Consider the following 26,358-nt stretch of genomic DNA (forward strand, 5'->3'; position numbering starts at 1 on the left):
AATAACCCAACTTGGGAATTTGATGCCCCAATAATAACCCAACTTGGGAATTTGATGCCCCAATAATAACCCAACTTGGGGAATTTAATGTCCCAATAATAACCCAACTTGGGGAATTTAATGTCCCAATAATAACCCAACTTGGGAATTTGATGTCCCAATAATAACCCAACTTGGGGAATTTAATGTCTCAATAATAACCCAACTTGGGAATTTGATGTCCCAATAATTACCCAACTTGGGAATTTGATGTCCCAATAATAACCCAACTTGGGGAATTTAATGTCCCAATAATAACCCAACTTGGGAATTTGATGTCCCAATAATTACCCAACTTGGGAATTTGATGTCCCAATAATAACCCAACTTGGGGAATTTCATGTCCCAATAATTACACAACTTGGGGAATTTAATGTCCCAATAATAACCCAACTTGGGGGGAATTTAATGTCCCAATAATAACCCAACCCAACTCAATTAATATCCCAACGTGGGAAATCTGAATTCACAATAACCCAATACAAGGATTGTTAGAGTGCAAACAGTAAAAGCGTGAAATACAAATTACTAAATAGTACAAAATAGTGCTAATTAAACAATAGAAAACAATAGGGATAACACTATTTAGTACAATTTAGTATTACTAAAGTTTCACAGTTATACATGTATTGTTTGCACTTTGCATTATATTATTACAAATTAATAATTTGAATATATTATAACAATACTTGTATTTGGATATAATATTTTGGACTTAAAAAGTGATTGCAAACAACAACAATACTTTCAAAACGTTTTATTTACTGTAACATAAATTCGTGATAAACATTAACAGCAGAAGTGCCATGTTTTGGTTAACTTAAATACAATATTAATTTGATGTGCAAGTGGGTGATGATTGTAATGCTATACAAATACCCAAGATTATTGCACATGACATGACATGAGCATCAAATATTGCCCATGTCAATACTCAGAAGTTACACAACAATTAATATCAACATGCACAGACCTATTAGATCAATATCACATAAAGATTTAAGCTGTTAAGCCTGCCTCACATCACTAGTGGCTACAACTTCAGCATATCCAATTCAAACAAGCTAAATTTCTCAAACTATTTCTAAATCTTTTGAAGCAAATAACGAATTAAGCTTTTAGAAGATATAAAGAACCTAACAAAGACAAGTGTATAATTAAGTGTCTACCTCACATCAGTGAAATTTCCTTTAACACGTTTACATCATTAATAGATGTTATCTGAGACGGTGGTGTTTTAAATTCTACGTATTTTTGACTTACAAGTTTTCTAATAAGTACTGCTATTGCCTGACTAGGTGAGAGAGATGTTAAGGCATTGCTTTTCAAAAAGAATTTATTTTTAAGTACATCAACACACACCTCTCTGGTGAGTTGTTTACCAAACACTGATTTAATCACTGCCCTCTTTATTTTTAATGGTAGAGCTTCAACTTGATCACCTGCTTTCGCATCTTCTGGGCTTGAAGTGCTAGTGCTGGGTTTTGGAATTTTGGGGCTTATAGGGCACTGGCTTCCTTCCATCTCATCATCACTCAAAATCTCTGTGTCTCCAGCACTACTTCCATCCTGTTCTAAATGTTCATCCTGTTCCCCCTCTCTGTCTAGATCTACTGAGCTTTCCTGTAGTCAAAATACACATTATCAGCATTTAATACATTTTGCAAGGTTCATTAATGCTTTGAAAATACTTTAAAAATGCATTACAGTGTGGACATTTCAACTGGGACCACTTTGAGAATGTGATTGCATGACAAATTATGAATAGAAACAAAGCACTTCAACTTAGGAAACTTCAGCTTATTAAGTTTTTGTTCTTTGTGATCTGATTGGTCGACATTGTTTTAGTAAAAATGCTTTGTTTTAATTCACAATTGTCATTCAATCACAATATCTTAAAGTGGTCCCATTTAAAGTATCCACACTGCAAGTTTTCATGAAAATATGAGATAATACTTATATATAAGATATTTAGTATGATAACACATTAATACTAGATTCTATAAAGTATCAAATTTACTTAGGTATGCTAAAACAAAATTTACCTCTAGATCTGATGAGCTATGGTTGCTTTGCATCTCTTTTTTTATGGCCTGGGAACTTGGAATCTACAAAAGTTAAAAAATACTATAACTGAAGTGCAACTCTCATAGATACAAAATGACTACTTGTGTCTGTGTGCTTTGCAATTGATGGTACATTTACATTACATTTAGTCAACGAAATGCCAAGTGTACAAAAAAGTTGATCACTTCAGTTGACGAAAACTATTAACAAACCTGCAGACATGCAAAAGCACATAAATAAACAAACAATGCAATTAAAAGAAATATTTTTATTACCTTATAATCATCATCATAAGATGGACGTTTTCGTTTTTTGTTGTATCTACGTTGTTCATTGCAAAAACTCTGTATGTGCTTCTTTATTCCTTCCTTTCCAAAATTGATCTCTTTTATGCCACATTCTTTCTCTATGTTTTCGGCAAATGCATCTAGTTCAGCTTTGGCCTCAGGCGAGTTAAACTTTGGAAATTCAGTCCATTTGTTTGCTGCTAATACCCCTATTTTTTTACGTCTAAATAAAATAAAATGCAATCAATGTGGGTACCATTTTTGTTGATAATAATATATTGGGTGCCCTGTGCCCATAAACATCGTTTGCTTTTTATATTTGGGCTTTCTGTGGCTGAAACTCTTGCACATGGCATGGGCTACTGCAGCTCGATGTACTTGCATGATCAGCATTGAGTTTTGTAATTTAATAGTTTTTATTTGTATTGGATTTTGTGAAATACAAAGTTTGTTTAGTTTCCGAGAACAATAAAAAGGACCACCAAAACAGGGGGAGTGTTTTTAACCTATTCTAAGAATCCAAATGTTCTGATCTTACATTTTAATAAAACAAGTTTACCAAAAGAAAACTTACTCAAATATCTTTGTTAAAACATAAATTGGCAACCTTAGAATATATTGTTGTTTGTCCGTCGCTACGACGAGGACCATCGTGTTCAATTTTACATTTTCACCGTCATCCTGAGCAGGACTAAGGACGCTTGTGGGTGCGCAGATGGCTAATAAGGCCAATCTGTGCACGGAAAAGCCTGGGGCACTGAGGGCATGGTATTGTTGCAGCTTTGGGATCTTGAGACTTTCTGGCGGCTCTACGCTCCTCTGCGGCAGCTGTCCAATTTGCCTCGCATGCCGCAGCACCGTTGCGAATGACACGGTGCCAACCTTGACGGTTTTGTGCCAGAAGCTCCCACGAGGTGTGATCGATGTTGAATGCTTTCAGCGAGAGTTTTAGGGTGTCTTTAAATCTCTTCTTCTGGCCACCTTTGCAGCGTTTTCCGTGCTGAAGCTCACCAAACAGAAGTTTCTTAGGAAGCCGTTCATCAGGCATACGAGCTACGTGCCCCGCCCAGCGAAGCTGAGACTGTTTCAGGATGGTGTGAATGCTGGGCAGACCTGCACGTGCAAGGACCTCAGTATCCGGGATCTTTTCTTGCCAGCGAACATTGAGAATTTTCCTCAGACAGGTAGTGTGGAAATGGTTAAGCTTCATCGCATGGCGCTTGTAGATAGTCCAGGTTTCAGACCCGTAAAGTAGCGTAGGCAGCACAACGGCACGATACACTTTGATCTTTGTATCTGTTTTTATCCCTCTCCTTTTCCAAACGTTCTTACGAAGCCTTCCAAATGCGGCGCTTGCTATGGCGAGTCTGTTGGTAACTTCGTCATCGAGGACAACGTTTCTGGAGAGAGTACTGCCAAGGTAGGTAAATTTGTCAACAGCATTGAGTTTTTGACCATTGATGATGATGTTAGGTTCAGTGTAGGGCTTTCCAGGCGCTGGCTGATGCATAGCCTCCGTCTTTTTGGTGTTTATTTTGAGGCCGAAGTTATTACAGGCACTAGAAAACAGATCTACGCTGTGTTGCAGGTCTGCTTGAGAGGTAGCATTGAGGGCACAATCGTCAGCGAATAAGAGGTCGTTTACAGTATCAGCCGAGATCTTGGATTTCGCCTGAAGCCTCCTGAGATTGAACACAGAGCCATCGAAACGATACTTGATGCCGATGCCTACCTCATCATCTTTAAAAGCGTCAGTCAGCATGGCTGAGAACATCAGACTGAATAGAGTAGGGGCAAGGACGCATCCTTGCTTAACTCCGTTTGAGACAGGGAAAAAATGAGAGGTTTCTCCGTTGTCCTGGACGCTCGCAAGCATGCCGTCATGTAATTGGCGTACGATGTTTATGAATTTGCTGGGACAGCCAAACTTCGCCATTATTTTCCAGAGGCCCTCTCTACTGACAGTATCAAACGCTTTTGTCAGGTCGACGTAGGTGGAATACAGGTCGACATTTTGTTCTTGACACTTCTCCTGAAGTTGCCTTGCAGCAAATATCATGTCAGTTGTCCCGCGCTCCTTCCGGAAACCACATTGACTTTCAGGTAGGAGGCCTTGCTCGAGATGTACAATGAGACGATTGAGTAAGACTCTGGCCAGAATTTTGCCAGCGATGGACAGCAGGGAGATTCCTTGATGATTATCGCAGATACGGCGGTTTCCTTTGCGTTTGTAGAGATGTATAATGGAGGCATCCTTAAAGTCCTGAGGCACTGCCTCGTGATTCCAGATGAGCTGAAAAAGCTGGTAAAGTTTCTCCGTCAGAGCCGCACCTCCCTCTTTGTAGACTTCCGCTGGTATGGAGTCTGACCCTGGGGCTTTGCCACTGGATAGAAGGTTGACTGCTTTCTGAATTTCCACGAACGTTGGTACAACGTCCATGGTTTCGTCGACAGGAACTTGAGGTAGTCTGTTAATGGCTTCGTCATTTATTGCCGAGGGTCTATTCAGGACACTCTCAAAGTGTTCTGCCCACCTCGCCAGGACTTTATCTTTATCGGAGATCAGTGTTTCCCCATCCGCACTGAGAAGTGGAGACAATGAGCCTGAGGTAGTAGGACCATAGATTTCATTTAAGCTGTTGTAGAAATTTTTCATGTCGTTTCTGTCAGCATAGTCCTGGATCTCATCAGCTTTCCTACTGAGCCAGGTATCTTGCATCTGACGCAGCTTTGCTTGGACGGTGCTTCGTACTTTTCTTAGTGTATCAAGTTTTGAAATTGACGATGGGTCAACGAGATGAGCTTTGTACGCACGACGCTTTTCCTCTAGCAGTTGTTCAATCTCCGTGCTGTTATCATCAAACCAGTCTTTGTGCTTTCTGATTTTTTGCCCGAGGCACTCTAAAGCCGTGTTGTAAACCAATTCACGGAGTCCTGCCCATGCAGTCTCAACGTCCTGGCCATTTAGCAGAGTGGAATCCAAGCGTTGTTTCAGAGTATCAGAAAAGGTGTTTTTAGTCTCACTGACTTTCAGCTTGCTGGTATTCAGACGTTTAGTCTTCTTTACACCCTGAGGCCTTCTCTTTGGTTGGACACGAATATTAAGTTTGGAAACAACAAGACGGTGGTCTGTCCAACAATCAGCGCCACACATGGTCTTTGTGACCCGAACATCCTGTCTGTCTCTTTTACGCACGATGGAATAGTCTATCAGATGCCAGTGCTTTGAGCGGGGGTGCATCCAAGATGTTCTGTTACGGGTGGGAAGTTTGAAGATGGTGTTTGTGATTAGAAGCTCGTGCTCTGCACATGTTTGGAGAAGGAGAAGACCATTGCTGTTGCAATTGCCGACTCCATGTTTCCCAATCACTCCTTCCCATATGGAACTGTCGCACCCAACTCTTGCGTTGAAGTCGCCTAGAATAATGAGCTTGTCTGCTTGAGGAACAGTGTTGATGACATTGTTTAGATCTTCGTAAAACTTGTCCTTTATCTCATCCGGGTTGGTCATTGTAGGTGCATAGGCACTAATGATAGTGGCGAACCTTTTATCATTGGAAAGGGGCAGCCTCAATGTCATAAGACGGTCACTTATACCCTTAGGTGGATCAGGTAGCTTGCAAGCAATGGACGACTTAACAGCAAACCCCACTCCTGCTTCTCTTCTCTCTACCGGGCTGCGTCCACTCCAGAAGAAAGTATAGTCTGTACCTCTCTCGCATAGCATGCCCTCTCCCGCTAGTCTGGTTTCACTAAGAGCAGCGATGTCAATGTTGTATCTACCAAGTTCGCTTGCGACAAGTGCTGTGCGTCTCTCGGGTCTTTCGGAGCCACCTCTGTCAAGGAGTGTGCGAACGTTCCAGGCTGCAGCGGTTAGTGGTGTGAATCTTGCTTTTAGTTTACTTCCTTTGTTTCGACCGCATAAATAGGGCCCCCTCCAGTCGCGGTAAACTGGATAGGGTAAGGTGGAGCAGGCAATGTTTGGGACACCTTTTCTAGTCCTCTCCTCTTGCCATGGAGGTGAGCAGTGCGTTCCTAAATAGGGCTGCTCAGTCACTCAGACTGCTGCCGAGATCCACTGCTGCTCCAGTCAGTGAATAGCGACCCTATGGCCTGAGCCGCCTATGTGCAGGTTTGCATCTACGACTTCCAGTGTACCCACACCTGTCGCTTCGTTGCGTGCCTGTCGCCACAGGACTTTGGATTAGGGTGATGAAGTGAAAAAAAAAATGATAGATGACTTGCGCTATAAATTTTGATTTAAGTGAAGAAGAGTTGCGCATCGTCGACCTCACTCTCTCGTCTGGAGCCATCATGGACCAGTGGCAGGACAATGTCTAGACGACTGGAAGACAGAACCAGATGCAGTGGATGGCCAAGATAAACCATGGATGACTTCACTTGCCCTTAACACTCCACGGGTGCTTTGCTGAAGCCGCCGTCTTCCCCATAGAACAAGTAGTATCTATCGGGGGGTTTGCCGGTGTCCAGACTTTTTGAGAGCCTTTCCCATGACAGGGTATGGCCGCAAGGCAGCGGAGGTTTGAAATCAGGGTTTTCCTTCCCCTAGGTGGACTGCCGACCAAGGCTAATGAGCTCCACCTACCCAGGAGACTCAATTGAGTGCCTTTGTGCCTTTGACTCAATTGAGTGCCTTTCCCTGACAGGGTATGGCCGCAAGGCAGCGGAGGTTTGAAATCAGGGTTTTCCTTCCCCTAGGTGGACTGCCGACCAAGGCTGGAGAGCTCCACCTACCCAAGAGGGAATATACCGTCCCTCGCTCGGTCCCTAGGATAACATTTTGTCTAAGACAGGTGCACCACGTGAAGGTAGTTACCCAGGAATTAGATGACCAGAGCCGTGAGGAATAGTCACCCTATGCACCCAATATTATATTATGAATGATTCAAATGCATTAGTAGCTGAAACAACCTCGATGGAAATGGATTCGCTCACATAACAAGGCAGCCATTTTTAATACCTCGAGGTCCTCAAGACAAGATGACCATGTCATCTGATTAATCCATTGTAGTTGAATATTTGCTGACAAACAAACAAAATATTTGTAACACAAAATAAGTTAAATAGCTTACTTTGTAAGATATAAGTGCTTCATTTCTGGATTCAGCTGTTGTAAGTCGGCCATAGTCGGTTTTGGCGGAGGAGAAGGGGACGTTTTGGCGCCAAAAGATGCCTTTTGTCTTTTGAGAAAACTAAACTCCTTGAAAATGACCGCTTTACCGTAACACAAGGAAAGTCTTTGAAAGATTGTGGCATCCGCTTTCCTTTCCAAGAGGTCTGAAATAGCCATCTCATTGACAACTTGTTCACCTAGTTCAAGAAAGAAAAAGTTGCTCTGTTGAGTGGGGTTTCAAATTTAGTTCAGTATTTTTGTGAAAGCAGTGCATGCATACTCACGTTTGAAAGCATTTAAAACTTCCTCGCCGAATAGATCTTTAATTTTCGATTCCAAATCGTTCTTGTCCGTAAGAATTTGAGCGTTTTCGTTCACCTGACTCGTACCACTCTGCCCTTCTTGTACAATCGAGTCATCCATCTTGGAATATTTGCAGTGAAAATACAGCAAGGCCGGGCAAGCTACGCTGTTCATGAGTCTATTTGCTATCTCATTGGTCAATTTTGCCCGCCTTTCCTTCAATTTTTCTAACAGCGGCATTGATTGGTAGTTTTTTCCCGCCGTTTTAGTTGTTGGTATAAGCTTTCTCACTATTGGCTAACAAGTGCTGAATTTGGGCTTCCTGTGGTAAACAAAGATGGCGGATGCGTGCAAAGAGCTACAAGAGGAATATATGGTGGATTCAACGTCGAAATGTGGTCAAGAAAAGAAGTATCCACATGCAGCTGTACTGAATTATCTTATAGACATGTTCATTGTAGGTGCTATCGCTGTAAAGGAAGAGCTGTTACAAGGAAAACAGAACTACGGCACTGGAACGAAGCTCGTATATCATCTTCATTTCACAACTCGAAAAAAAGGACGAAGCTTTTGGACAAAATACGTTTGAAGAACATGAAACATCTGATGTCACGATGGAAACTTCAGAAAATATCGATTGCGAAATAAATGTTGTCCAAGATGTATGTATGAATCATGACAATGAAAATAGAAATGACATGGAAGATGACTTCAATCAAGGCAACCCTTACAAAAGACTTGTTGTAAAGGCTGTTCTGCAAGCTATGACTATTGTGGATAATAGTGGGTGTTCAATAAAAACATTCGAGGATATTTTGAGTTATGGGAGGACAATGTTATTTACCAACCTTGATCCAGAAATTGATGAGGATATTTTGGCTTCTCTATGGCCAAAATCTTGGTCAGAAGTACAGTCGCTTTTGAAAGAAGAGGGATTCACAGACCCAAAGGAATATTATATTTGCATTTGTCGAGCAGAGAAGTCTTTCACAAGAAATGGTAAGACAACTAAAAAGTACCTGTATTCCCGTAAGTGGGGTATTATGGAGAGTAAAAATGAGTTATGCCCCAACTGTGGAAAATGTGGATATATAAAGTATTACTATCTTGGTTTACATGAAAAGCTAAAGAACTGGTTTCGGAATCTAAATATGTGTAGGAAAATGCTATCACATTGGCAAGAACGAGAACACTGGTTAAAGAGAAACACAAGTTGGCCCTTAAAAAAAGAGGTTTGGGATGGGGAAATATGGTTAGAGGTGCAGTGGTTTTGGGACCCAGATCAATTGTGGACTGTCCCAACAAGGTGCGGGGAGTGTCTCACTGTTATTTCATCAGACTTAATCAATTCATCTCCAAAAGATATTGATGGTTTGTCATTGCTCGAATGTCCAGAATGTTTTAATAAATTTTCACATAAAGCTGAAGTAGCAAGGGGTTCTCCTTTGAATCTGGCATTAATCGGACACTGGGATGGTTGGCAGCCATTCAGTACAAGTGGCAGAAGTTGTGGTTCTCTTGAAGTTTCCATATTAAATATGTTCAAGACAGATAGATCACATATTGATGAAGTATATGTTATTGGTTTTGTACCGTGTACAACTGTGCCAAAAGGTGTACCAGAGGCTTATGATCCATTTATACAGCCACTCATTAATGACCTCTGTGATGGCTTCATACATGGCTTTGAAGTTCCTTATCCTTCAAATGCTATTACTGTTCCTGATTATGAAGCACATGAAATTGAAACAGTGCGTGTTATGTTACTGTGCTGGGCTGCAGATCACCCAGGACAATGTGAGTTTGGAAAGTACTTGAACCAGGGGAAATGTGCTTGTAGGAGATGTAAGATGGTAGGACAGCAAAGTCTTCAATCAACTCACTATTATTATGGTGATAATCGTTTTCATGCTCGGCATCCATGGGAGAAGAGAGATGTGACAGCAGAGGAGAGTACCTTTTATGATCTAGACAATGAAAACCGAGTAAGTGTACGAAAGAAACTATCATCACAGGAAGGATTTACTGGAACTCCAATATTTCATCAATATTTGTATCCCCTCTATAAGTTTGACTGTTTATACCACATGGTTTATGACATTTTCCATACTCTGCCTTTGAATATATGCAAAAACCAACTTTCAAGACTGTTACGGCTAGAGTTATTAGATGCTGTATATGTAGATGAGCAAATTGCACAATTTCCTTGGAACACAGAATTTAAACAAGGACGTATTCCTACTTCAATTGGCAAAGAACACAAAGGCCTTGGACACTGGAAAGCAGAATCTTTTCAGAAATTTTTCTTTCCAATGCTAGGATGCATTGTAGAGGATAAGATTCCAGACCCTAAAGAACTTGAAATCATAAGTTTAGTTTCCTACCTAACTGAACTGCACTTCTATAGTGGGAGGAATGGCTGGACGGATAGCATGATACAGCTACATGAGAGACTTGCACAAACACTGATAATAAGAATTGAGGAGACACAAGGACTTGAAATGTGCACAATATCGGTACACAATTTGACACATGCACATGAAGACCTGATAAACTTTGCAGCATCAGACAACTATTGGTGCGCTGTTTTTGAAAGAGCTGTAAAGAAATATGTAGGGCGCTCCCACAACTGTAAAGGATTAGAAATGACATTTGCTAAAGCAGAATGTAGAAGAGAAAGCTTGAAAAGTTTGGAACAAGCACATGGTGATCTCCCCATTGAAGAAAAGGATGATAAGATTGAGGTATGTACTGTGTCATCAATGTAAATCTTTTTAGTCGCAGGACATTCCATTATTTGAAGTAATAATAAAAGTAAACAAATATGGACTGAATATATATAATCATTCATTTATTTGCATATTGATTGATTAACATCTAGAGCTGTTTATAGTCTTATAAATACCAGAATGCTTTGTTTATCACATTTTATGTCAAATTATATTCTTTTGAAGTTTTTACAATGTAAATAAAATTTAAAAGAATAAATTTGGCATCAAGTGCAAAAACCACAGCACTTTGGGATTTATCAAAAGGCTCTATACATGTAATCTGTTTAATGGTTAGTACATAAAAATGTACATTTTTTTTAATCAGGGCATTGTCAAGTCTGAGGATGAGGCTAGGAAAATCTGTACAGCCAGTGAATGTGAAGGATTGCTAATAGGCTCAAGAAAACCTCAATTGCAAGTAATTGAGTTAACAGACAATGAATGTTCTAGAATCAATTCCATTTTATCACTCCCACAGTCTGTTCAATCGGCATCTAGAATTGCATCTACTTCAGGGAAATGTTTTTTAAGTAATGTTGGATTTAATGGCTTGGTCTTATCAAGTAATGACAATATTATTGCTTCGTTGGAGGATGGTGAATGTATTGTCCAGATAAAGCGGTTCTTGTTGATAAGATATGGACTAGACAATAATCACAGTGTATTGATTGAAGGTTTTATAAAGCCTTTTAACAAATCCTCTGAAGGAGAAATTGATGTTAATGTATGGAGTGGCTTTCCTAAAGTCAAATTACAACCCAATGATAATTCAGTCATCTTTTCACATCAAAGTGTACAGAGAAAGGTGATGTTGTACAAGCATGCTCAGACAAACCTTCAAACTGTTGTGGATTATGATAGACAGTTAAAAGATGTTCCAAGGCTCTTGGTCCCTGTGTATCCAGAAAAAGATGACATGTTGTTCATTCAAGGCGAAAAGCAAGGGGATATTTGGTACGGAAGAGTGTCAAGTGTTGATTTGTCTAACAAGGCAGTTGAGGTGTATTTCTATGTGGAGAAACAACAACATCCCAATAGATTTGTAAGAGAAAGCTTTTCCAGGCAAGCAAGAAACACTGTGGTCTTTGATTCCATAATCGGTATTGCAAATGGTCACTGGATAAGTGGAAACATTTGGCAAAAGTCAGTATAAAATTCATCTTGGAATGTGTGCTGCACAGCTGAGCACAAAATGTACATTTTACTGTAAGCGATCAATCTTATCATATTTAATTTTAATATAGACTTGAACAGCAATCTTACTTGGTTAATTAGTAATAATTGTATTACTTATTTTCAATGCAGAAAATATACACACATGTATTTGATTCCCTGTTTTGGGTATTTATTGTGTATGAATTCACATCCATTTCCCAGTACAGGGATTTTATTGGGAAAATACATGTATTTGATTCCCAGTTTTGGGTATTTATTGTGTATGAATTCACATCCATTTCCCAGTACAGGGATTTTATTGGGAAAATACATGTATTTGATTCCCAGTTTTGGGTATTTATTGTGTATGAATTCACATGCATTTCCCAGTAGTGGGATTTTATTGGGAAAATACATGTATTTGATTCCCAGTTTTGGGTATTTATTGTGTATGAATTCACATCCATTTCCCAGTAGTGGGATTTTATTGGGAAAATACATAAATTTGATTCCCAGTTTTGGGTATTTATTGTGTATGAATTCACATCCATTTCCCAGTACAGGGATTTTATTGGGAAAATACATGTATTTGATACCCAGTTTTGGGTATTTATTGTGTATGAATTCACATCCATTTCCCAGTAGTGGGATTTTATTGGGAAAATACATGTATTTGATTCCCAGTTTTGGGTATTTATTGTGTATGAATTCACATCCATTTCCCAGTAGTGGGATTTTATTGGGAAAATACATGTATTTGATTCCCAGTTTTGGGTATTTATTGTGTATAAATTCACATCCATTTCCCAGTACAGGGATTTTATTTGGAAAATACATGTATTTGATACCCAGTTTTGGGTATTTATTGTGTATGAATTCACATCCATTTCCCAGTACAGGGATTTTATTGGGAAAATACATGTATTTGATTCCCAGTTTTGGGTATTTATTGTGTATGAATTCACATGCATTTCCCAGTAGTGGGATTTTATTGGGAAAATACATGTATTTGATTCCCAGTTTTGGGTATTTATTGTGTATGAATTCACATCCATTTCCCAGTAGTGGGATTTTATTGGGAAAATACATAAATTTGATTCCCAGTTTTGGGTATTTATTGTGTATGAATTCACATCCATTTCCCAGTACAGGGATTTTATTGGGAAAATACATGTATTTGATACCCAGTTTTGGGTATTTATTGTGTATGAATTCACATCCATTTCCCAGTAGTGGGATTTTATTGGGAAAATACATGTATTTGATTCCCAGTTTTGGGTATTTATTGTGTATGAATTCACATCCATTTCCCAGTAGTGGGATTTTATTGGGAAAATACATGTATTTGATTCCCAGTTTTGGGTATTTATTGTGTATAAATTCACATCCATTTCCCAGTACAGGGATTTTATTTGGAAAATACATGTATTTGATACCCAGTTTTGGGTATTTATTGTGTATGAATTCACATCCATTTCCCAGTAGTGGGATTTTATTGGGAAAATACATGTATTTGATTCCCAGTTTTGGGTATTTATTGTGTATGAATTCACATCCATTTCCCAATAGTGGGATTTTATTGGGAAAATACATGTATTTGATTCCCAGTTTTGGGTATTTATTGTGTATGAATTCACATCCATTTCCCAGTAGTGGGATTTTATTGGGAAAATACATGTATTTGATTCCCAGTTTTGGGTATTTATTGTGTATGAATTCACATCCATTTCCCAGTAGTAGGATTTTATTGGGAAAATACATGTATTTGATTCCCAGTTTTGGGTATTTATTGTGTACGAATTCACATCCATTTCCCAGTACAGGGATTTTATTGGGAAAATACATGTATTTGATTCCCAGTTTTGGGTATTTATTGTGTACGAATTCACATCCATTTCCCAGTAGTGGGATTTTATTGGGAAAATACATCTATTTGATTCCCAGTTTTGGGTATTTATTGTGTATGAATTCACATCCATTTCCCAGTAGTGGGATTTTATTGGGAAAATACATGTATTTGATTTCCAGTTTTGGGTATTTATTGTGTATGAATTCACATCCATTTCCCAGTAATGGGATTTTATTGGGAATAAATCCCATCTTATTCCATTAAAGTGAATTTTTTGTGAAAGGAAGTTTTGGCTTAGATTGGAACTCAATAATTTCCCAATTCTTGTTTCAGTTTTCCCCATTTTTTCACATTATTGGGAAATTTTCCCAACTATAACCCAAAATGTTAGAATTGGGAAATCATATTTTTTTCCTGTGACTCTTGGCCTTTGGCCGTCATCGTTCTTGCACGTGAGCCTGGCTCCCTAGACCTCTCCCCCTCGGGATCAAACGGCACCTCGAGGTCTTTATTTGCTAAGGGCAAACATGAATCCGAAGGCGTTCTACTCATATCGAAATGTTTGTAACCCAGTCGTCGATACTCGGATAATAGACGGGAGAGTTTTTACTGTAATTCTTTGATGACAAGTAATTTAATCCCGATCCCTATTGTCAATACCAACAAAGATAATATAAACAAAAAGATCAGACTGCGTCTGTCTCACCTTAATGTTAGGTCAGCAAATAATAAAGCTCCAATTATAAAAGACTTTACGGTGGACAATGCCATAGATATATTGGCAATCACGGAGACGTGGTTTAAGAATGGTGATTACAATTCTGTCGAAATGTGTGCCCTTTGTCCTACAGGATACCGTTTTCTTCACAGCCCAAGGCTAAATGCAAGAGGTGGTGGTGTTGCACTGCTCTTTAAAGATCGTCTTGAAATCAACAGCCGGATTCGTGAACAGTTCAACATGTTCGAGTTCATGGATGTGCTTCTTCGTGATTCTGTCCAGCTCAGGATTTTTGTTGTCTACAGACCACCTGAATCCACATACACATTGTTTTTTGATGAGTTCTCTCGATTACTGGAGCAGGTTCTCGCTGAGTCTAATGGTCAACTATTGTTCATTGGTGATTTCAATCTGCACATGGATGATGCTAATGACAGATATGCTAAAAAGTTTTCCAACATATTAGATGCATTTGACCTAAAGCAGCACGTCAAAGGCATAACGCATAAAGATGGCCACACCCTAGACCTTGTAATAACTAGGTCTGATGATGACATCATCAAAGTGATTTCTGTCCGGAACCCGATGATTTCTGACCACCATGCCATACACTGTGAACTTGACCTTTGCAAACCACAGTTTGCGAAGAAAGTCGTGAATTTCAGAAAGCTTCGATCGGTTGACATAGACCAACTTTCTGAAGACCTTCTCAACTCTGAACTTTTTCAAAACCAACAAGTGAATATTAATAACCTGGTTATAAAGTATGACAACACCCTTAAGGCACTGTTAGACAAGCATGCCCCACTAAAGGCGAAACTTGTTACCATTCGCCCAAAAGCTGCCTGGTATACACCCGAGATCTCTGAGGAAAAGAGAAAGAGACGGCGGTTAGAGAGGAAATGGGTTTCCACTGGTCTTTCAACTGACCGTGCTAATTATGCTTACCAGTGTGGGGTAGTCAATAATCTTATTGATTCACTAAAGACCTCATACTACACATCGATCATACAGGAGCATTCTTTGGATCAAATATTGTCCTTGTGCGAGGAATTTGTTGATCCAAGAACATTCCGCAAACACAACCAGCATAGGTTTGATTACAAAACAAAACGCTGGAGGAAAAAGTATGGTAGTTCGTCAGATGAAGAATGCGGCCTAGATTCTGAACCTTAACCCAGCCTTATGATGATAATTCTTATTATAATATCAGTGGTGTATTGTTCACATAAGCTCTATATATAAATAATTGTCTCTATGGAACTTTCTACTAAATGCAAAATTACTGTTCTTTTTAATTCTCGTAAAACTATTTCAATGCAAGAAAATGTTCACAGTTTTTAGAAGGGCACAAATGGTAGTAGCTCAAATCTGGATGTTAAAAGTTCCTTTATCAATCAATCCACTTTATTTCATCAGATGTATTAAAATAGCTATTAAAACTCAAAGACTTTGAGTTTTGGCCCCTTTTGGATATAAATTTAAATACAATAAATTTGCTCTTACAAATATAATGTTGATGAAATATTACAAATATCATTAACAAATCAAGATAATAATAAAAAAAAATCAATGCTGCTTTTGCTAAAAAGTAAGTTGATCTTGTTGATAGACTTTTTGAAGATTTGTAAAGTCTTGCTATTTTTGGTTTTATTGCTGAGACACAACAATAACAATGGTAAAAAGGGAAATGAATGAACTATTAGGGAAAGTCTCAGGGTAGTTCAACTCCTGTGGTGAAGGTCGTTGACCCCCCCCCCCCCCCCTCAACCCTTTTGTTCCTCCTTAAACTTGCTTTCTATTTCACTTTCATCGAATACCTTCTGGGGTCAGCGTAAGCCAACTTAGCTTTATTCTTATCCACTGTATTGTAATTGACACTGCTGTATTCTGAGAAGAATGCACAAGTACGCATGTTGATATTTGTAGTCATATACATAAATGCTGAGAGTGGCCTTGAGCATTATAATTTCATGCTTACCCGCTAGTCTACTAATATAACAAGGTGCTTCCTAATAAATCTGGATTGCTGAACAGAATTATTTTCAAAATTAGTAGATATTTCAGGAAGGGAGGGGTTCAGGGGTTGGTAAAACTAGAAAACCCAGCTGATGTTGTATTATAATCATTTATATATTCAACAAAATGATGTTTACTGTTTAATTAACTTTGAAAGAAACGCCATTCAATCATAAAGGTCAGTGATTGATTCACGAAAAGTGTTACTTTCAGGTTTACTCAAACCAGGCGTGTATGTGTTGTATTACAACTCTGTGCTGAAATTTAATACTAAATGACTGAAACACTTGTTTATTCAGTTAATTCTGAAGTCTGGATAATCCATTCTTAATTTTAACCTTTTTTAATGGGAGTTTATCTATGTATGGATATTTAACAACTTGCAAAAATTAAATATAACTGCTCCACGTTTTGGCTTGAAGGTCGCTTTCTTTTCTTCCATATCACCCCATCTCCTATGCAAAGATTCTAATGAGGTATTAAAATGTATTAAATGAGGTATTAACAAAAACGATTATAACAAAAATACAATTAGTAAAGTTACATAAGTCAACGCAATAATAGTTCGCTTGCTTTCCGAAAAGCGTTAAAACTGGCTGCCCTTGCAGTTAGCTCCGGCAGACAGTTCCAATCCCTGATGATCTTCTTTGCTTTTGTAAATTGGACTATCTACGTACAGTATGGATAAAAGAACTTGCAAATGTTAGATGTCATTCGGTTGGGGTTGTGGGAGTTGTGCCCCAATGGCGCCTCACATCTAATGCATATTTAATTCCAACTGCTGAATATGTGCAGACATGTCAGTGATTTCCTGGTCTTTCAGGGAAGGTGCTTGCCTTTGTCTTGATTTAGTTTTGTATTTGGACGCCATTCCGGCTGGATGAGTTCGGAGGATGAGCAAAACTATTTGGAGTAAAAAAAATGGATGCTTCTGCGTGGCAGTAGAATTGAACTGATTAGTCCAGTAGGAGACGACTTATGTATATGTTACTGTCATTATTCTCATCAGATACCTAAGAGGTGATGCAATTGTAGCCTAAGTTAATAATTAGACATTTTAACTGAGACTGCAGATAATCTTTCATTCTACCACGGCCATCAACTAGCTTGGAAGCATATTTTGAGTCACAATTTGCATTCTTCTGGTGAAGGACTGATTGCAAATGCTTATCAAGTCCATGGTAGTAGGTTTTACACAAACTACACCAATTATTGTAACAATTCTTTTGTATACTTTTTTATGAAGTCTTGGTATTTTAGCTCTTTCTAAGCACCATTTGTCAAAAGGAGAAGAGCGTGATGGTGATGTGAAATCCAAAAACGGAAATTTAGAAAATTCCTTATAATCGCGCTTATATAAAAAGAATTGATCTTCCACTTTAATAAATGGCTTTCAAAGCTTTTTTATAGTGATGCTTGGTGCCCTCTACTAGATAGCCTTGTTTCCTGTTAGCTCCATGATACAGTTTCCTGTTGCACTATCCTGACTGAAATATCTTCAAAGTAGACTACTGGTAGCTCCCATTTGGAGGCAAATGCTTCAATAGATGACTCTTTAGTTAATCTATGGGGTCTACAAGATCTGAGTGAAGTGTTCAATAACCTAAGTGCCCTTCCATTTAAGTGGCGTGGCAACCACAATAACATTAACGGTTTTGTCAAGAAAATAAACTGTTGTTGCACCATATGATTTTATACATTCTAGTTTTATACATTCTATTTTAAGAACTCAAGCTGCTTATCTCGAAGAAGACCTTTTTACCATTCCAATACAGGGGGCTCAACACATCATCTATAAATTAAATTTGAGAAACAAAAAAATCAACATTGATGCGAAGACTTTTTTTACAATTGTGAATGAAAATCATTTCATGGCCTTTCTCATTTCTTCACCAGTGTCACCATGGCTCATCTATCAACAATACATAAATCATAACTTTTTTTGTTCTTCCTGGAATTTCATGTCTCAAGAAATTATGTGTCATGTTTGCTTAAAAAAGGTTTTAAAAGTTTAACACAAACTGGTATTTTTTATAGATACAGTGCCCAAACAAAGAGATGATTTTTTTTAAATCTTCAAGCAGCCCACCACCAAACTTTCTTTTAATGCAAACACTTAGATTTTTAATATTTTATAAGACACCAAAACTATTCACACTTGAAGACAAATGTCAAAAGTGAACTGAGATCATCATTTTATTTTGCTCAGAATCCACTTCAAAGAATATAAAGCTGAGTCTTCTAAGCATGTAAGAAAACAGAACAAAGACTTCCAAGCATGTGCAATCAAATACTAGTTCATATACACGGTAACCGAAAATATTGAATTGGATAATAACTTTATTTAAAACTTGCACTCTTGCTGAATATTTGTCACAACTATTCTCTTTCCTGGCAAAAAGTCTACAGTATGTTTGCAATAAGGATTTCGTTAAAGAAATGATCCATAGTATTTTTTTCAAGTGTGAATTTCGTTTAGATTGTACAAATCAAGATAAGTGATATTAATGCATTCTAAAATTTTTCTGACATCCTTTATATTTTTAGTGTACAATATAATTATCAATATGCAAAGAAAAAAAATATTCTAACCTTTTCTCCTGGTTCCAGCATCTGGTGCCCCCCCCCCCCCAAGGGGTACAAGTTGTATGGATATCTTAATAAACCACAAACAAATTATAGTGGAAATGCAGTCATTGTACTGTTATTGTTTTGAACGATTACATATGTTGATGTTGATTTAGCATTTTTCCTTATGTAAGCGCGGGAGCCCTGTGTCCGAACTGCGCGGGACTAGGGATATGGTTGCTTTGTAATTTGTACAGTTCGGTTTTGTCCGCCACGAACTGTCACGAGTTTGTCGTTTTCTTCGTTTGGAATTAAAATATACAGCCCCTTAACAATTCGTCGCCGTCCAGAACAGTTATAGGTCATGAGACTAAGGCAAAAAAGATGGCTCATTGTCTTGTTGCAAAATATGGAAGCATTAGCATAACTCCAAACTGAACACATACAATCCTGGTAAAAACAAACAAACAGAAGAAACAAAAAAATGTCCACAATAAAGAGTAGCAATAAGCCCTTCTTTTAGGTTACGATTTTGTTGTACTTAAAAATACTACATCAATCACTAGGGTTTTGTAACCTTTAGATAAACTTTTATCCAAAGGCAGAACATGCTCTTCAGCATCTGAAACTACATCTACAAATAAAAAAGAAAACAAAAACTGTTAAGTTAAAACTTTTCAATGGTGCACTTAACAACCACTTTCTACAATTAGACACAGTCAATTAAAATTAAGCTTTCTTTTAACAATTATTTTTTCATTGTTGAGTATAGTTAAAGATCTCACCATTAAAGCTTGATAGAGTACTGCTGACGGTATCATTAGCAACAATGATGCTGTCTTGGTTGTCACAGGAGGTTTTGTTGCTGTCTGTTCAGAAGGAAGAATAGCATTACAATTACATAAAATGTTTCTTACCTTCGAAGACATCAGTGCTTTCCTGTCCAATTGAGATTATAGACGATTCTTAAAGCAAAAAAAAACATTTTACTGTTAGTAAGCTAATTAACTAATTAATTTTTAAGTAAGTTAATATTAAGTAAGTATATATGCTAAAGAAGTTACTTAAGTGTTCTGCAAAATATTCTTACCATCGAATATATCGATGCTTTCCTTAAAAAAATATCACTTAAGCATTTATTTTCATTGATGTAGTATTTAATCTATACATTTATTCCTTACCATCGAAGTTCTCAATGCTCTCCTCTAGTGTCTCGACAGAGGGTTCTTCAAAGAAAGGGAAAAAATGTCACTTGTCTCGTGAAGAACTAGAACTATGTACTTAATTGAAACCAGTGCCAGTCCTTTACGTCAAGCGAGTCTACAGCACAGGTAGCCCGAGTTATTCAAATAATTGTTGTTGTGTTTTATTACATTCGGTGGGAATAAAAAAGGAAGGATGGATACATTAAACATACAAAATGAGAATATAATTATTTTAATTTCGCTAGATTTGACTTGATAGATGATGTACCAGCATCATTTTTCTTCCCCCCTTTGGCCCAGCAATGAATTAATAACTTACTTGTACAGTAAGTAATATTTGGCAAGCCTCTTTAATGTAGTTTAACTTACCAATTAAGCTATCGAAAACTTCAATACTTTCTTCTTCGTCACTAGAAACAGTACCTGTCAACCAAAAATTTTAAGAAATGTTGGAAGTTCTAATATGTATGTAGCACCGCGCTCACTGAGTGATCGCTCCATGCAATCAAATACAAAGGCGAATTGACCTTACTGCTTGTAATCGGACTGTACTAGTCATTAGAGATAGTCATACAGGCCCGTAGCCAGGGGGGGTTCGGACGAACCCCCCTTGGCTAATCTCAATTTTTCTCATTGTCAACTGATAATTTTGTGGGTTTATGCTAAAATTTCATTTTTTTTTTGGTAGTTGAAGGAGAAGGTAATTTCGTTGAAAGAGGTTAAGGAAGAGGAACTGAAGGCTCTCAACAGGGTCCAGAGAGCAGTGATGGTTGCACTGAGATTTGATGAGTGGAAGGAGGTCCTCAGTAGATATGGGTCCCACGTATTACCCACACTGCATAGCCTAAATCGTAAAATTTATCTGAAAGTAATGCAAATGTTAAAGGCACATAAAAATACTATGGTTTTCCTAGTACCAATCTACATAGATCATTTAAAACCATAAACATATTATTTCCTTAATCATTTGACACCTATTTAATGATTTGCCTCAGAAGATTAGAAAATTGTATCGTAAATGGAGGTTCGTTATATCAAGATATTGTCTAATATATGTAATATTTTCACTGTATATTGTCTAATATATGTAATATTTTCACTGTATGTTTGGCGGGGAAAAAAGGACAAATATCGTTATATCGAGGATATCGCTAAATCGAGTATGATAAAGTCTAGGTTCCACTCGGCAGGGTCTATTATAGAGTCATTCATTATAGAGTAATTCACCTTCCAATGAGATCTCCCCCAGGCTCTAACCCTTCAGATGACTGATCCGGCCCTCGTCCACAGCAATAAGTAGCTTGCTAACCTTGGCTAGCTCGGCAGTTGACTCATGGAGTCGATAAAATTCATGGTGCACGTGGACGTCGTGTCCAAGATGCCGAGCTAGCCAATCTATATCCGTTTGCGTCAGGGCGCCAAACTGTGAAACTGTTGCTATGTACTTCCGGAGGTTTGTCCCCGTTATCTTTTTTGGCGCCTCCAGGCCATCCACTTCCTTAAGAACCTCCTTCAGACAATTCCACCCCTTGAGGTAGCTCATTGACTCCATTGAAGCAGCAAACACATACTTGTTATTCTTGGCCACTTGAATGGGGCGTTTAGCAATCAAAACCTCAATTGCCTCTATCATGAGTTTTATCAGTGTCACCGGGCACCTTCCTGTCGTGTTTTCCAACCTTTTTCAACTAGATCTAGTCATATAAAAAACGTTTTCAAAATTGAATATGCTCTTTATCGTCAACAGGTTTCAAATTGTAAGTTTCGCGTTGCCATCATAGTCGTCAAAATGTGGTGGACCCACGAGCCGCTGGACGTAAGCCATTGTCAACAAGAGTACAGACAACAACGAACCTCGATTTGTTAAAAAAGCAGATTTCAGATATTGTATATTAATCAAGCAAATGCTTGCCGTTTCTCTATTTATCTTTAATGTATGTGTGACCGTTGATTGTTTTGAGGGTTAAAAGCGTTTTGTATAATTTGCTCTTTGAACAAGGAGATCTGTGAAAAAGCTTTTTAGGGGAGGTAAAACTGTAATCCTCGCCAAGCAAAAAGGATACTACAGTGGAACCTGTATTTCATGATTTGCCTCGTAAGATTAGAAAATTGTATCGTAAATGAAGGTTTCGTTATATCAATATATTGTCTAATACATGTAATATTTTAACTGTATATTGTCTAATATATGTAATATTTTCACAGTATGTTTGGCGGGGAAAAAAAGGACAAATATCGTTATATCGAGGATATCGCTAAATCGAGTATGATGAAATCTAGGTTCTACTCGGCAGGGTCTATTATAGATTCATTCATTATAGAGTAATTCACCTTCAAATGAGATCTCCCCCAGGCTCTAACCCTTCAGATGACTGATCCGGCCCTCGTCCACAGCAATAAGTAGCTTGCTAACCTTGGCTAGCTCGGCAGTTGACTCATGGAGTCGATAAAATTCATGGTGCATGTGGACGTCGTGTCCAAGATGCTGAGCTTGCCAATCTATATCCGTTTGCGTCAGGGCGCCAAACTGTGAAACTGTTGCTATGTACTTCCGGAGGTTTGTCCCCGTTATCTTTTTTGGCGCCTCCAGGCCATCCACTTCCTTCCATTGACTCCATTGAAGCGGCAAACACATACTTGTTATTCTTGGCCACTTGAATGGGGCGTTTAGCAATCAAAACCTCAATTGCCTCTATCATGAGTTTGGTCAGTGTCACCGGGCACCTTCCTGTCGTGTTTTCCAACCTTTTTCAACTAGATCTAGTCATATAAAAAACGTTTTCAAAATTGAATATGCTCTTTATCGTCAACAGGTTTCAAATTGTAAGTTTCGCGTTGCCATCATGGTCGTCAAAATGTTGTGGACCCACGAGCCGCTGGACGTAAGCCATTGTCAACAAGAGTACAGACAACAACGAACCTCGATTTGTTAAAAAAGCAGATTTCAGATGACTTGATTTAACCAATTTAAAATTGGTTTCACTTCATTCATGTGAAAATCCCTCTGTGCTTCCTTAAAACTTTTCTTACCTCGTACAGAGTTGGGCCCCGACAGGAGTCAAACCTTCTTTCAATGCATTGCTGCATTGCTCCCATTTCGGTCTCTTAAGGAACTGTTTCACTTCCAGTTGGGAGGTCTCAAGATCGCCTCATGTTGAAGGTGATAATCTTTACTAATGTTACCTTCACCAACTTTCGCCACTCTGTCACCTGATCGGTGAGGTGAGATATCTTATTATCCAAATGTCTGCTTAGCTTGACGAGGTCTTCTGCGAGCAGGTGCACATATTCCTTGTTGTGTCGTTTCTTTGAGAGAGTCGCCTTTGCCTTGCTCAAGATTATCTCCGACCATTCGTTGTCGATTAGGCGAGCGAAGTCCGTCCCCCTGTTCGCCAGTGCATGATCAACGACTTAAGCCCCCATCCCATGACAATCATGGAGCACTTCTTCAAATCGTGTTGTAGTTTGATGGCCAGTGAGAGCCAACCTTTTGCTTCCAAGCCACACATCTCTTTTTCCGTACCGACGACGTCATTGAAATGTTTTGGGTTGATGAGTTCTTTTATAGATATATTTGGCTTTTTCTGTCTGACCTCCAAGAGTAGTCTTGAAAGCTGCATCATTTTTTGGTTAACATTTTTCTTTTTGTCTACTCCACCTTTCTCTGTGAGTCGTTCGCCAAAGCCACGTATCAGCTCGTCCGTTCTGGCTATGAAACCAACTTCATCATTCCGCATGGAATCGAACGAGCCTTCTTTGGTTTTGCAAGATAGCAACATTCTTGATTGCATCTTCATGGATTTTTTTTTCATGTTGTCGCTCTTATAAGGGATACAACTCCTTTGATTTGTAAAATCCATTACATGAGGAGCAAGGGCTATAAAACTTTGCACCCCCGGTTCCCTGGCGTCGGACTACAATAATCTCGCCGACTCCCGTCTCCAGGACTTTTTGTTTATGGTGAAAGTCACCCTCAAGTCGAAGCTTTTCGAATGCCTTTTGTGGATCTTTTGATGTCAATGCCGCCATGAGTTTTGTTCCGAACCATGTGCTCTTTTTATATGCCTCGCCATCTTACATATGACTTCCCACAGAAAAGACATGCGTGGCATTTTTTCTTAGAGATGGTGATACCTATAAACAGAATCAAAGTATCATAGATGTTCTTTAAAATCGCCAACGATAATTTTCGTCAGTCGATACCTCAGTATACAGTATTCTGTAAAGTGTCGAAAGTGCAGCAATGAATTGGCATAACATACTAAAGGTTCCTTCCATTCCACCCAACCCCAAAATTCAATGTTGTGATGGGAGATTATTAGCCATCCAAACCAAAACTCTGGCTACTTTGGACGGTCGAAATTGACTCAAACATTGAAAATAAAATAATAGTGAGTTTAATTCAACCTTTCGCAGTATAGACTGGATTACAGGTGAGTCAGAGATACAAGTAAGCAATACAATAAAGTACAATTAATCAAATGTAATTAGCATATTTAACAGTAACGAACTCGTTGAAACGACTCGTATTAGTAGGCCTCTGATACGATTTAGATTTAGACCTGAGATTATAACCTGGATCATGCGTAATGCGACGCCCTTTAATGATAGGAAAAAGAGGATTCTCTGGTTTGATTCTGGAAACGAATCGCTGGCATTCGATATTTCTTCGCTCGTGCAACGTTGGAAGGTTTGCAAGCGTGAGTGAGCCCTCATAACTACTACCTGGGAAAGCGATCTTGAGCGCACGCCTCTGAACATTCTCTAGGGCGTCAGACGATAATTTGGAAGGTTCGCAAAGGCTTCAGACGCATATTCAATGAAAATATATCGTAATTTGTGACATAGAAACGCGTTCGAAAGCCAATCACAACTTCGGGGTCCAAAAATTAGCAAAAACCAACCTTTTATGGCTAGTGGGATGTTCGATTCCTGAGCTGGCTCGACCCTGTTCGAGATCGTCTCGATCTTGTTCCGCCTCGTCCTCATCTGGTTCCGTCTCGTCCTAATCTGGTTCCGTCTCGCAATCTTTGATATTCATTTTCGAATTCGTTTCGAATTCGTATATATATACGAATATATATATATATATATATATAGAACTGTTCGAAAAGTACGAGCAAGGAGTAAAATTTAAAAATTATCTATAACAAGGAAATATTTTTTAATGCTCCAATAGAAAAACTGCATTACGGTTCCTCGCCATATATTTTGCTCTTCCTTATTGTAACATTTGTAATTTTGGACATCTTGAAATCCGGCCTGGCCTGATTGTACTTACAACACTTCCAGGACACTAGCGGTATGCCTACTTAATTTTGACCTTATATGGTACATTGACGACGGAATGCCTGAACGATTCCCAGCAATCGTTACACTTATGTCGCCGTTGATTTGCATTATAAAGAAAACTCTTTAAAGGCAAATCGGCTTCCTGTCGAAGCAAATGTAGTTAACAAGATTAAAACTCTCGAAAATATCCCGTTGTTTGCTGGAGAAATTATCGCCACGTTACCTTCTTGATACTTGCTAATGAAAGTGTCAATTTCTGTTTGGCACCGAAACCTAGAACAAAAAACGTAAGTTTGTAATAAAATATCTACAAAATGTATATCTTACCATCCTTTTTATCTGCCAACAAAGCATAGGCAAAAGAATTTCCTTCTTGTAGTAATTATGAAAATGCCGAGAAAAGAAAAAAATATATTTGTTTTGTCAATTTATTAAATGTCAACGCAAAAAATGTAATTAGAGGAATGGCGTTTTGACCAAATTACAAAAACAAAAACAGCGTCATTTTTGGGACGCTTCATCATTTGTTATTTTTTAGCTTAAATCCTATCACACAAGAGCCGAGCCCTCCAAGTTGAAAAGGTCGTTTTTAATTTTCTTTAACAATCCGCCCGGGCTGCCACAAGTCTCCCACTCGAACCCAGGGCCCCGGGGTACTATAAAAACAGGCATACCGTCCCAACAGGTCATCAATTCTTTCACTGGTAGTGGCAGCGCCATAGTGGTGATTGCCTCTACTTCACTCAGCATGGGGGTCGACTTTCCTTATGTAAGGTATGTGATCCACTTAGGCCCAGGAAGGACACTTACTGATCACCTACAACAGGCAGGAACAGCTGGGCGTGATTGTGAACCTGCCCACAACATAATTTTACACCAAGGAAAACATTGTAGCCAATGTGAAGGTGCAATCAAGAATGTAGTAAAGAAGACCAATGCATTAGAAAGTTG

General features: G+C 38.6%; 2 protein-coding genes and 1 long non-coding RNA gene across 3 annotated transcripts; 1 reads left to right on the forward strand and 2 right to left on the reverse strand.

Moving 5' to 3' along the window:
- Window positions 1-781: 781 nt before the first annotated feature.
- LOC125556790 lies at window positions 782-8,070 on the reverse strand. The gene is made up of 5 exons (XM_048730148.1): window positions 7,812-8,070; window positions 7,487-7,724; window positions 2,382-2,616; window positions 2,085-2,147; window positions 782-1,662 (listed from the first exon to the last, which is right to left on the reverse strand). The coding sequence occupies exons 1-5, from the start codon at window positions 8,068-8,070 to the stop codon at window positions 1,210-1,212; spliced, it is 1,248 nt and encodes a 415-aa protein (XP_048586105.1). The 3' UTR covers window positions 782-1,209.
- Window positions 8,071-8,444: 374 nt separating this feature from the next.
- Window positions 8,445-11,929, forward strand: LOC125568272. The gene is made up of 2 exons (XM_048730144.1): window positions 8,445-10,574; window positions 10,927-11,929. The coding sequence occupies exons 1-2, from the start codon at window positions 8,445-8,447 to the stop codon at window positions 11,752-11,754; spliced, it is 2,958 nt and encodes a 985-aa protein (XP_048586101.1). The 3' UTR covers window positions 11,755-11,929.
- Window positions 11,930-18,888: 6,959 nt separating this feature from the next.
- Window positions 18,889-20,188, reverse strand: LOC116620168. Its single transcript, XR_004297048.2, has 2 exons — window positions 20,092-20,188; window positions 18,889-19,875 (listed from the first exon to the last, which is right to left on the reverse strand). It is a non-coding gene; the product is annotated as an uncharacterized LOC116620168 (long non-coding RNA).
- Window positions 20,189-26,358: the final 6,170 nt, after the last annotated feature.

This window comes from Nematostella vectensis, chromosome 7 (assembly GCF_932526225.1).
Source record: "Nematostella vectensis chromosome 7, jaNemVect1.1, whole genome shotgun sequence".
Taxonomy (NCBI): Eukaryota; Metazoa; Cnidaria; class Anthozoa; order Actiniaria; family Edwardsiidae; genus Nematostella; species Nematostella vectensis.